This window comes from Pelodiscus sinensis, chromosome 3 (genome assembly GCF_049634645.1).
Source record: "Pelodiscus sinensis isolate JC-2024 chromosome 3, ASM4963464v1, whole genome shotgun sequence".
Taxonomy (NCBI): Eukaryota; Metazoa; Chordata; order Testudines; family Trionychidae; genus Pelodiscus; species Pelodiscus sinensis.
The window spans coordinates 159,616,769-159,627,942 of record NC_134713.1 but is presented as its reverse complement, the minus strand read 5'-3'; the positions used below and the strand labels follow the sequence as shown (position 1 = coordinate 159,627,942).

Sequence of the window (11,174 nt, the reverse complement as noted above, 5' to 3'; positions counted from 1 at the left end):
TGGCATCCAGTTCTTGGGTTACCTGCGAGGGGAAGCTGAGGCAGGCACTTCAGCTGAGTCACGGTTGGCTGCAGACGTCGTTCCAATTGGGGCTGTCTTTTGGCAGTGCTGACTGAAGGTGGTATAATGGTGATACCATTTCTCCTACTTTTCTACCGTATATTCCGGCGTACAAGACGACCTCTGATGTTAAAAAACATCCCCCAAAAATCGGGGGTCGTCTTGTACGCCGGATGCCCCGCTGCCGGAGCCCCTCCGCGGCTTTGAAAGCCTCGGGGGAAGCCGGCGGGGGGGCATCCCAGGCGCGCATGGGCTGCCCCCCCGCCGGAGCCCCTCCGCGGCTTTCAAAGCCACCGCGGAGGGGCTCCGGCGGGGGGGCAGCCCATGCGCGCCTGGGATGTCCCCCCGCCGGCTTCCCCCGAGGCTTTCAAAGCCACGGAGGGGCTCCGGCGGGGGGGGGGAGGGCAGCCCAGGCGCTCCTGGCGGCTTTGCTCCCGGTGCCTCTGGTCTGCTGGGGACCATCTCCAGCAGACCAGGGACACCTGGAGCAAAGGAGGCGGAGGGGCGCTGGGGTATAAGATGAAACCCTATCTTTTAATTAAAAAGATAGGGGGTCGTCTTATACGCCCAGTCGCCCTATACGCCGGAAAATACGGTAGTTTGTTCCCTTTGGCAACCAATTCCTTATCCCAGCAGAAAGACTGCTCATGCAAGTAAGGGTATGTCTACACTACAGCACTATTTCGAATTAACTTAATTTGAAATAGTTAATTCGAATTAAGCTAATTCGAAATAACGCGTCTATACACAAAAACTATTTCGAAATAGCACGTCCACACTGAGTGGACCCTGAATCGAAGGTAAGGCTGGCTGGATCCAGTGCCGGCAGAGCATCAGGTTAGGACTTAGTGTGTGGGGCTGCTGCCTGAGGCTAACTGAGCTCCGTGCTTAAAGGGACCCCACCCCAGACAAACAGTTCTCAGGGTTCCCCGCTTGTTTGTCTACCTCGATGAGGGACAGCAAAGCAGTCCTATCTTGGAGTGCCCGGAGTGCCCGAACTCGGGACACCACAGCACTCGGCCACATGGAGCCAGAGCTGCCCCTGGGCATGCCGGTGCGTCTCGTGGGGTCGTTGCCATCAGCCCGGCTGCATTTGCTGCAGGCTGCCATCCGGGGGATCCATCGGGGGTCTGTCAGGATCCAGGAGGCCCTGAGGAAGAGCATCCACCCTGAGGAGCCCTCAGAGCCTCCCCAGTCCTCCCCACCGGGGGCTCGTGCCCCATTCCTCCGTCACGTCCTTCCACTTACCCCTCCCTAGTCCCCCTTCCTGATGACAAATAAAAGACACGTATGTTCAAAAATACAAACTGGATTTACTGAACAAAACTGGGGAGGAGGTTGAACCTCTGGGGAAACTGGGAAAAAGAGGTGGGAGAGGGGAAGAGAAAGGGTGGAAGGGGGGAAGGGGAAACCTGGGAGGAGGGAGTTGGAAGGGGGAAGCAAGGGGAAGAAGGGGAAGGGGAAGCTCAGGGTTGGGGGTCTTGCCAGACCAACTTGACTTTCATGCTAACCTGCTCCTGGGTTCACATGTAGCCTTCGGTGGCCAGGATGGCAGCTATCCTGCCATGGATGGCCGCGTTCCTCTGTCTACTGCAGAGATCATGGAAGTTGGGGGCATCCTCCCCAAACCTGAATAATGTCCATGATCTCCACCCTTGACAAGGAAGGCGCCTGCCTTCTCCAGCCCCTGTCAGGCTCCTGGAAGCTGGCAGACGGCTCCTGGGGAGCGGTGGAGGGCTGGCTACCAGTGGCTTGCTGGCTCATGTTTTGGGGCCACTGGGTCAGGGGCTCCGGTGGCCACTGCTGGCTCTGGGCTGGCAGGCTTGGAGCTGGCACAGGCACTGTGGCCAGGGTCTACCCCTTTAATGGCTCTGGGGTTGGGGGAGAGGAGAGTAAGTTTTCCTGGTTGTGCCCTGGAGCACTTAATTCAAAATAGCTATGATCTTTGCCTTTGGGGGCCAGTAAAGTAGGTTTTTTGTCCATCTCCTGTCACACTCACTATGCAGAGGGCTACCTGAGGAACTTGTTATTTGAGATATACCTCACATGTAAACGTTGTGTGAGCAGGGGCTCTTCAGGTACCTGCTGCTGAAAACACACCACACTGGTCCTTGTTCCGATCAATCCTGGAGACAGATTTTGGTTTCAGAGGAAATAGAACGGAAACTTTTATTTAAAAATCAAAAGCTGAAATTCCCCTTTACATTTGGGCTTCCCCATGCTCACTGAAACAGGGACAAAACGTTTTGCAAGGCCACCTGGGGAGAGACTGTGGGTGTGTCTAGACTACATGGCTCCATCGATGAGCCATGTAGATTAGACAGATCAGCAAAGGGAAATGAAGCTGCGATTTAAATAATCGCGGCTTCATTTAAATTTACATGGCTGCCGCGCTGAGCCGAGAAACAGCTGATCAGCTGTTTGTCGGCTCAGCGCGCTAGTCTGGACGCTCCGCGCCGACCTGAAAGCCTTTTATCGATATCCCCGTTATGCCTTGTAGGATGAGGTTTACCAGGGATGTCAATAAAAGGCTTTCATTTCAACAGGGGAGCGTCCAGACTAGCGCACTGAGCCGACAAACAGCTGATCAGCTGTTTGTTGGCTCAGCGCGGCAGCCATGTAAATTTAAATGAAGCCGCGATTATTTAAATCGCGGCTTCATTTCCCTTTGCCTAACAAACAAATCTACATGGCTCCGTCGTCGGAGCCATGTAGTTTAGACGTACCCTGAGAGATTGCAATCTGTCAGAAGTCTGACCCTGTTTGCCTAACACTCCAGTCAATACTGCAGGTCTTGATCCTGCTGGGACAGGGTTAAGTGAATTTTGCTGACTCATACTTGTTGGCAGGGGAGAATGACTCTGGTGGGGAGGCTGAGCAGTCCTGAAAGAGGAACTCCAGCAGCAGCCACAGGAGCTGAATTTTCTTGCCTTATTGTTGATTGCTTCGTTAGTGAATCCAAATCCCAGGAAGGGAATTCGTTTGTAGGCTGCAGCCATACAGCAGATTGGGAAAGCAGCCTCTCTGCACCATAATACTCCCATCAGATGGGAACAAATAGTCATAACCAAGCTGAGCTCAAACCAGTGACCCCAAGGCAAAAGACTCCACATCACATTGCCAATCCCTTGAGTCGGCCACTTACCTTATCTCCGCCTTCCTTTTGTGCTGAGCTCCTTTCTGATGGTGGTGATCCTATGACAGGATCATCCTCTCATGACACATCCACATGTTATGAAGCCATATAGAAAAGACTTGGTTCCACAGATCACATTCAAGGGGATCTAATATTCAGCATAAGATAATCAACGAACAAAACTAGCTAAAATAGGAACAGCCATTGCCAGATGTTCCTGACTCAATAGGCAATAAAAAGACACTTCCAGTTTATACTGCAAGTTTATTACAGTAATACAGATTAAATAATCTTCATAGTTGATATAGCTGTGATATAAATATTTTAGTTTCAATACAGGCAATCATTTCATTTTTACCGTGCAGAGAGTAATGTACAAATAGCCATGTGGAATAAAATTAAACAAGAGAGAAACATAAATTATAAAGTATGGCTTTAATCTATAAGAAAGTCGAATCACACAGCGAACATTCATTTGCACTTAGGCTTAGCTGGATTCAGTTCAATCAGTAAACATCAGCATTTGTCAGTTTCTCACTGAACCCCAAAATGGACAGAGGAAGACAAATGGCCATCAATGCTAATGAACATGTAGATAGATGAACAATATTTTAGACAAGTTCTCAGGGGCTCTGTCCCTTTGCTGTTAGTGGTTTGACAATGGCACCAAGAAGCCACAGTTCTTGGGCAGCACAGAGGCAGGAGCCTGCTTGTTCATCTGCATAGCGACAGAAATGGAAACTGGGGGTATCCACTTAAAAGATTTTATTTCAATAAAAAAAGGGGGGAGGAGACTCAAATAGATGCTGACATGATAATTGAGCACCCATGGATTTGTTATGCCTGTCACTATGCTCTAACCGTGGGTTTCCTCAAAACTGTACCATGATTCCCTTCTGACAAGAAAAGTTGCTGTCCAACCTGGGCAGGGGGCCCAAACCTGAGCACCACCACCCAGGGGACAGAAGACCTTGAGCTTTGACCCCAGGGAGTGGGGCTCAACAGGAGAGCTGACAGCCATGCTGGGTCCCTGGGCAAGGTGGGGGTGGGGCACTGCCACCCCTGCTCCTGGAATGGGCAGGGCTTTGGGCAGAAGGGGCAGGGCCAGAGCACAGATAAGTGCATCACCTGCCCGGCCGTAGAGCTGCCCCAAAGCACGTCTGCGGCGATTTAAAGGACCTGGGGCTCTGGACACCGCTGCTGTCGCAGTAGAAGCCAAGAGCCCCAGGCCCTTTATAATTGCCAAGCCCTGGGGCAGTTGCCTCCTTGCCCCCTCCTGTCAGTGGCCTTTGGGCTCAGACTTTGGCCTTGGGCCCCAGCAAGTCTAACAGCGCCCTGGGGACCCTATTAAATGCAGTCATGATGACCTACAACAGGGGTGGGGAACGTAAGGCCTGGGGCCGTATGTGACCTCTGGGTTGCCTGGATCTGGTACCCAAGGCTTAGGGCCTCCCCCAGCATTGGGGAGCCCACACTGGCACTCCATCCCCCCACTACCTCCCCACAGCTACTGGCACCCGACTGATTTTTCTGTGGGTCAGCGGTCCTTGACCCAAAAAAGGTTCCCCACCCCGACCTACAATTTGAGAAGTGCTGCTCTAATCCATTGCCACGTGGTATTCAGGGGCGGAGCTCCTGCTTCAAGAGCACAGGCCACTGCCACTTCAGCAGATGACGAAACTTCCTTAGCTGCAACCAGTAGCTTGCCAGGCATATGAAACTGTTTTCTCGATTTAATGTATAGGCTTTAAGGCATTGATCACTGAAAGATCTGAGTATCTCACAAACATTGATGAATTTATCCCAGAAACTCCGTCGTCAGCAGCTCTGGAAGTGCTGTGGTATACACACATGCACACCTACACAAGTTAGGCCTTTCCAACTATAGTCATAGAAATAAGTTAAAAATCAAATCCTGCTGAGCCTACTGATCATCCAGGGCCAGGCACGCATTTTTCCCTCCCGTCTTTTTCTGTCTTATTCTTTCCAAAGTTTAAAAACAAAGATCTTAAATTAGACTCAATGAATTTTTAATGCCAAAGGTAAACATTGCTAAATGGCATCTAGCACCCCTTTTCTTGTTAAAAAAATACAATCACTAATATAGATATCATGCAAGTGCAGGGAATTTTCTCCTCCGGGACGATTCAAGGCTATGGGCCTATGGGATGGAGGGATTGTTTAACAGATCTAGAATTTAATTTTGCTCATGAGCAGGCTTAAGAACAATGCATAGGGATCCCCCCTCCCACCCAAGGTCAATGAAAACTGCGATGAAGCTGAGGTAGATTTTGCCATGTAAGGTGTAATATCCTTACAGCAAAGGAAGACACATGGGAGATCAAAATGAGCTGACAAATCAATGCGAAAGATAGGTGAACTAGGATGGGGAAAAATTCCCTCCCTTCCATCAAAACAACCCCACCTTTGGTGGTTTCCTCATCACAACCGGTCCAGCAACAGCACCAGCCTCTCCACTTTGGTCAGCCAGTGTCCGCAATCCCTGGTCCTAAGAACACCTCTAGATGTCAAATGGTAGATCGACCTCCATGACCTATCTGGTCTTTGTTCACTCTGCTAAGACTACCAACAAAGGAGCAAACTGAAGACCGGTGTAGTGATTTCTTTGATTCAGATTTCTGCTCATCAAGAATTGGGCTGAGGACACCAAACTCATTGCGTGCAGAGCAATGAACACACATCAGATACTAGCAACTTTCGACCCATATGGACCTAAGCTGCTATAACACCATAGTTTGAGCTACAGGAGAATTCCTTTTTCTGCTGCTGCTAAGATATTTCTTCTTGCTGCAGGCCAGCTGGCAGAGGGCAGCTTCTCACAACCATCACACTACCCTTGAACTTCCTCAACTAGGCAAACTGAAGACATCTTCATAGACTGGAGCAGTGGGGAACCTAAGCTCTGACCCCTGCAGTGAGTGAAACTTGCACCTGTTCACAGGGCCCACATTCAAGGCCCACTTGTGCCATATGCATTAGTTCTAGCCCTCTGCCAAGGAGTGAATTTCCCCATGTGTTACTGGGAAATACCAAATTGTTCACACAATCAATCCCTACTAACAGTGTGGAAACAATCCTCCCACCCACACTAGCTGGAGTGGATTTTCTGAAGCTCTGTTTTGCACTGAAGGTCTAACGCTATCAGGGAGCGTGAACATAGCTGACGAATTCCCTTCTGCTGTTGTTAATATGGATTTTCTGTTGCAGGAGCTTAATTAGCATCTTAATATTCCTACCCACTGCCTCCCCCTCTCCCGCACTGACATCAAAATCAGCAGCAGTTCCAGCGTAGTGGAGCTTGATCTGGCTCCCACTGACTCCAGCAGGGGCTTTTAGCAGCTGTGCTATTGTTCTGTCAGTTCAGCAGCCTTGGGGGTGGATCATCTGCTTTGTCCCCTCCCACGCTGTGACATTGGGGCCTGATGACTGCTTATGGCTGTAGGTGCCTGCACACTCTCTGCAGACTGGCAGGGTTGGCTGGGCAAGCACTTATGCTAATCTACCTTCCACTTGGCTCCGCTTCATGGGAAAGACACCCCTCAGCCGTGACAGCCTTCAGCTCTGCCAGCATGTGTTGCAGAGGCTGTGTCTTTGCACAAAAAAAAAAAATGGAATTGAGGCTTTCACAGAATTCCACTCCCACCAGCTGCCCTGCCCGAAAGGAATACATGAAAAAGGAACTATTTGTTCCTGGAGATGCCACAATAAGGGACATGCAGGGAAATAGGTTAACCCTGTCACTGCTGTTCTGCCATTGAAAAAGCCGTGCTGGCATTTTCTTCACTTGGCAGTGATGATAAAGGGTGTTAAGCTGCACTTACAATCAGCATTGCAGAAAGTGCCATGCACTGGAATAGTATGTACAGTAGCAGAACTGGAGCATTCTAGCTGGATGTACCCACTACATGCCGCAGAGATGCTCCATATGGACATACCCAGTCAGCAGCCCATTGGGGCACCTCCCCCGGGCATGCCCAGTTATTTAGTATTGTGCCATCCAAATACACAGAGTGCTGCTTTCCATACTATCACTGTAGGGGCTGCATCCATTGACTTTAGCGAAGCTGCACCCATTTATACCAACAGAGAACATAGCTCAGCGTTTCACGGTCTCAGATGTAGGTCATCGATACATGTAACAAGTGGCCTATTCAGTGAGTCATATAGCAGACCACTCCCTTGCATATCAGTTCTTGTTCATAACCTTCTGAACACTGACAGTGTAATTATGCCCTTTGCCTATCACTGAGTATATCTCTCACACCCTACAAATAGGGTTCCTTTTGGGGCTGGGGAGTAAAGAAAAGAGTTAAATTGGAAGAGATGAGACTACCTTGGCTGAAATAACTTCATGGCTACACACTGACTATGCTGCAAAGGGCATTAGAGTGGCATGCTGCTGCATCACGATTTCACTAGGCTGCTTTGATTGTGGTTAGAGGTGTGGGGAGCAATATTCCCCGCTGGCAAGGTACTGGCTAATTAACAAGGGGAGTCCCCTCAGTTCCTTTGGGACTTCAAGGCAGTCTACATCACCTTATGGGACCAATCCAGTGAACATCACCCCCTGCATGATTGGGCCTTTTTTCTGTGGTTTAAGGATGAATGACCTAATCTGCCATGCTGACGATTTATAGCAGCAAAATACCACATACCATCTTTAAGTAATTAACAAAGGCAGGTGGCTTGGATACAAATTTCTAAATCAAGGCACAGGCATAGCTGTAATTTTCTCGGGGGTCTCATCACCCCTTAAAACAAAAGTCAAGGGGAACTAATGTCACTCATTAAAGGTGGACTTCCACTGGTTCTGCCATCACTGAACAGCATGAAAGATGGTTCCCTCCTCTCTGTGCAATTCTACAGCAGCTTCAGCACTGGGATAGCCTTTAACCCATGCACCCCCAAATAAGAAAGGGTGCCTTCTCATCAATATGCTACCTGTCTTTATCCTCTGAGCAAGAGCCTCTGACTCAGAGGAAATGCAATATTATTCTGCAGCACTGACTCAGTACCACTGCAGACTGCAGTGAGTCCTGCCAGCCATAGGATTCCTCATTACTAGAGCAGAAAGGAGACCCAACATCTCCACCCCCTTGGTGCTTTTTATCCTGCTGGTAGAACCCAGTTCCACAGTTAGTCATTGAAAATTCCAATGGATAGGTCATTTTTTTGCCAGCATAATTTACACAGGGTAATGTTAATATATTGGGAATTCCGATACATTGATTTCAGCTGACAGTTAAAAAAATTGCTTCAATTATACTTAACCCTTCACATGCACCACAAAAAAGGAAGGATTTTGCTTTTTAAAAGTGCCGTGCCTGCAATGAATTAGAAAAACATTGAAAACCTTATCATAAAATATTGGATTTTCAAATGGGACCTACAGGAGTTAGGTACCAATATCTCATTGAAATTCTAGGGGAGGTCAGTGCCTAACCCACTTAGGAGCCTTTGAAAATCCAACCCCCCAAAAATAGTCAAGGAAAAACATTTACCACATTTTTTGTCTGTAGCTTTTTGCCATAGGAAGGTAGGGGCTTTAGTGCCTGAGGTATAGGTAGTTCCTGGATGCTTTTAGGAAAATGGGAAGGTGGGAGAGACTGGAGAATAGTTTGCATAGCTTGCAGGTATAAAGAGGCGGGTGTGTTCCCCACCAGGCTGTTGAATTTGTCTTCTCCTAGCAAAGTTGTCCAGTGATCGGGATGATCCTGCAGAACTTTCCGCATCTTAAACTGTGGATTAGGCATGAAGAGCAAGAGGTAATCGAGGCAGAGTTTTTTTGATGCCACGTTAACTTTGGAGTCCCACATCTGCTCCAGGATGACATCCAATGGGGTGAGCCCCTTGCTGTCCTCGATCCTGGGAGAAGCCCCATTTCCTAGGAGGATGAGGACAGTTTCGGACCTCAGCAGTTCGCAAGCAAGGTGCAGTGGGGTTTTTCCATCTTCCAGATGAAAGCAGCCAGTCCTGTTGATGTAGGAGTTAAGGCTGGGTAGCTTGTGTGCAATCTTGATGATCAGCCCCAAAATGTCCCTCCTGTCGTATGTTACTGCCATGGCCAAATGAGGCGCAGAAGACGGGCAATAGCAGAAATGTTCTCCAGGCACCTTGAGAGCCTCCTCTGGAAAATGAGACAGCAAATACTGGGCATAAGGCAGGTGATTATGCACCACTGCATAGAGAAGTGCTTCCGAAGGTGAATAGGTTCTCAGGCTGGCATTTTCCTCCCAGTAAAAATACTCCATAGTTCTCATATCTTCCAGCATCCACACAGGTTTGTGGTCTCTTACAGCCTGGTAGAACATATAGGATAAGAACTTACAATGCCTGCTTTGCTCATCCTGCAGGCTGGCCTGGTTACTGGCCATGTCTCAGCAAATAAACAAGCTCACTCCAGAACGTAAGATTCACTCACTTTGAATGCAGATCCTGATGCTGCCTGCTGCAACCTTCAGCCTGTCATTGCAGCCCAGACTGCACTAGCTGGAATGCCTCCGCTTTGACTGGCTGAACATCTCCACCCATTCATTGTTTTCCCCCTCATTGCAGTGGTTTTATTTAGGTAAGCACAATCCCACAGCTTCTGTTAACCCGTGCCATGCAGTAGATGGCTCGTCAGTGCACCCTGCTCTGTGCACGGCACAGGTTGCTGGATCACTGTCAGACTAGCAGAGATTTTATCTATGCAGCGTTACATAGGAGAGACTAAAATTAGCTTCAGAGGTGAGGCAATTTTCTGTCTGTGTTTGATGCCTACCCAGATCAGCTGGTATAGTGCAGTAAGCATAATATGCATTTAGTCATTTGTCACTGCTACACGCATTTGTACAATTCATTAGATAATAAATGTATATTAATGCTACATAATCAATATTGAGTGCTATATTGAATGTCTATATATTGATTGCTATCTCTATGGTTAGCAAGTGATTTCTGTTTCATGAATTCGGTTGTGGCTGGCCTATTAGGAGACACTGATAAGGGTTTGTTTTTTAGAGGTCATTGCTGTATAATCCAGTAGGCTGAAACTCCACACAGAAGGAGTTGAAGGCATCACACAGTAACTGCATCCAGAGTCATAAAGGATATTGTATGGTTAAAGCACTTCCCTTTATTGCCAGTTAAAGCTCTGGGATTCTTTTGTGTTGCAATGCAGGTGTATAAACAAAGGATTAATGCTGAAGCCACTTAGACCAACTAATCTGAGGGGGATCCTTGCATTAGGAGTTTCCCTGGAGTCTAACACAGGGACTAGCCAAGCAGTGGAAAAACGGGAGTAGGTCCATAAATTTGTGGGTGCTCACGCCATGCTCTGACCACTAGACAATATGCCCCTCTAACTGATGGCAGAAGTTTGTAGCCAAAAACAAAATTCAAAATTTGTAGTCTCTTCCAAAATGAGGGTAATTCTGTGGTGTTAAGTGGGTTTGGATGCAAACAGTATTATCCTTCCCATATAAAATACCACTGGCCTTGGGGGAGTGGAGAGGTAGATGCTTTGGCTAGGGCAGGGGTGGCCAACCCGCGGCTCTCGAGCCACATACGGTTCTTTGCTCAAAGAAATGTGGCTCTTGTTAGTTCTGATCCAGGCGCCCAGACGACTCATGGCCAGCTGCTCTGCGCACATGCCCTAGCACCTGAAGGTAGAAGCATGTGGCGGCAGTGGCAGCAGCTCCGGTGAGACCCAGGAATTAGGTTAGAGCCGGGGGCGGGGGATCCTGGGAGTGCCTGGTTCAGGGGGAGGGGTGACGCATTGGGTTAGAGAGGGGGGCTGGGGGTGCCTGGCTCTGTGGGAGGGGTGGGAGACTGGGTTAGAGTGGGAAAGCTGGGGGTGTCTGGATCTGGGGGAGAGGAGGGGTGGAGCATTGGATTAGCACAGGAGGACTGGGGGTTCCTGGCTCTGGAGGAGAGGAGGGGGATTGGGTTACAGCAGGGGGTGCCTGGCTTTGCG

The 11,174-nt window shown here is 48.9% G+C and overlaps 1 protein-coding gene across 1 annotated transcript; it reads right to left on the bottom strand.

Moving 5' to 3' along the window:
• Positions 1–3,440: 3,440 nt before the first annotated feature.
• On the bottom strand, positions 3,441–9,628 carry LOC102443650 (ankyrin repeat domain-containing protein 9-like). The gene has a single exon (XM_006118076.4). The coding sequence runs from the start codon at positions 9,589–9,591 to the stop codon at positions 8,701–8,703; it is 891 nt and encodes a 296-aa protein (XP_006118138.1). The 5' UTR covers positions 9,592–9,628; the 3' UTR covers positions 3,441–8,700.
• Positions 9,629–11,174: the final 1,546 nt, after the last annotated feature.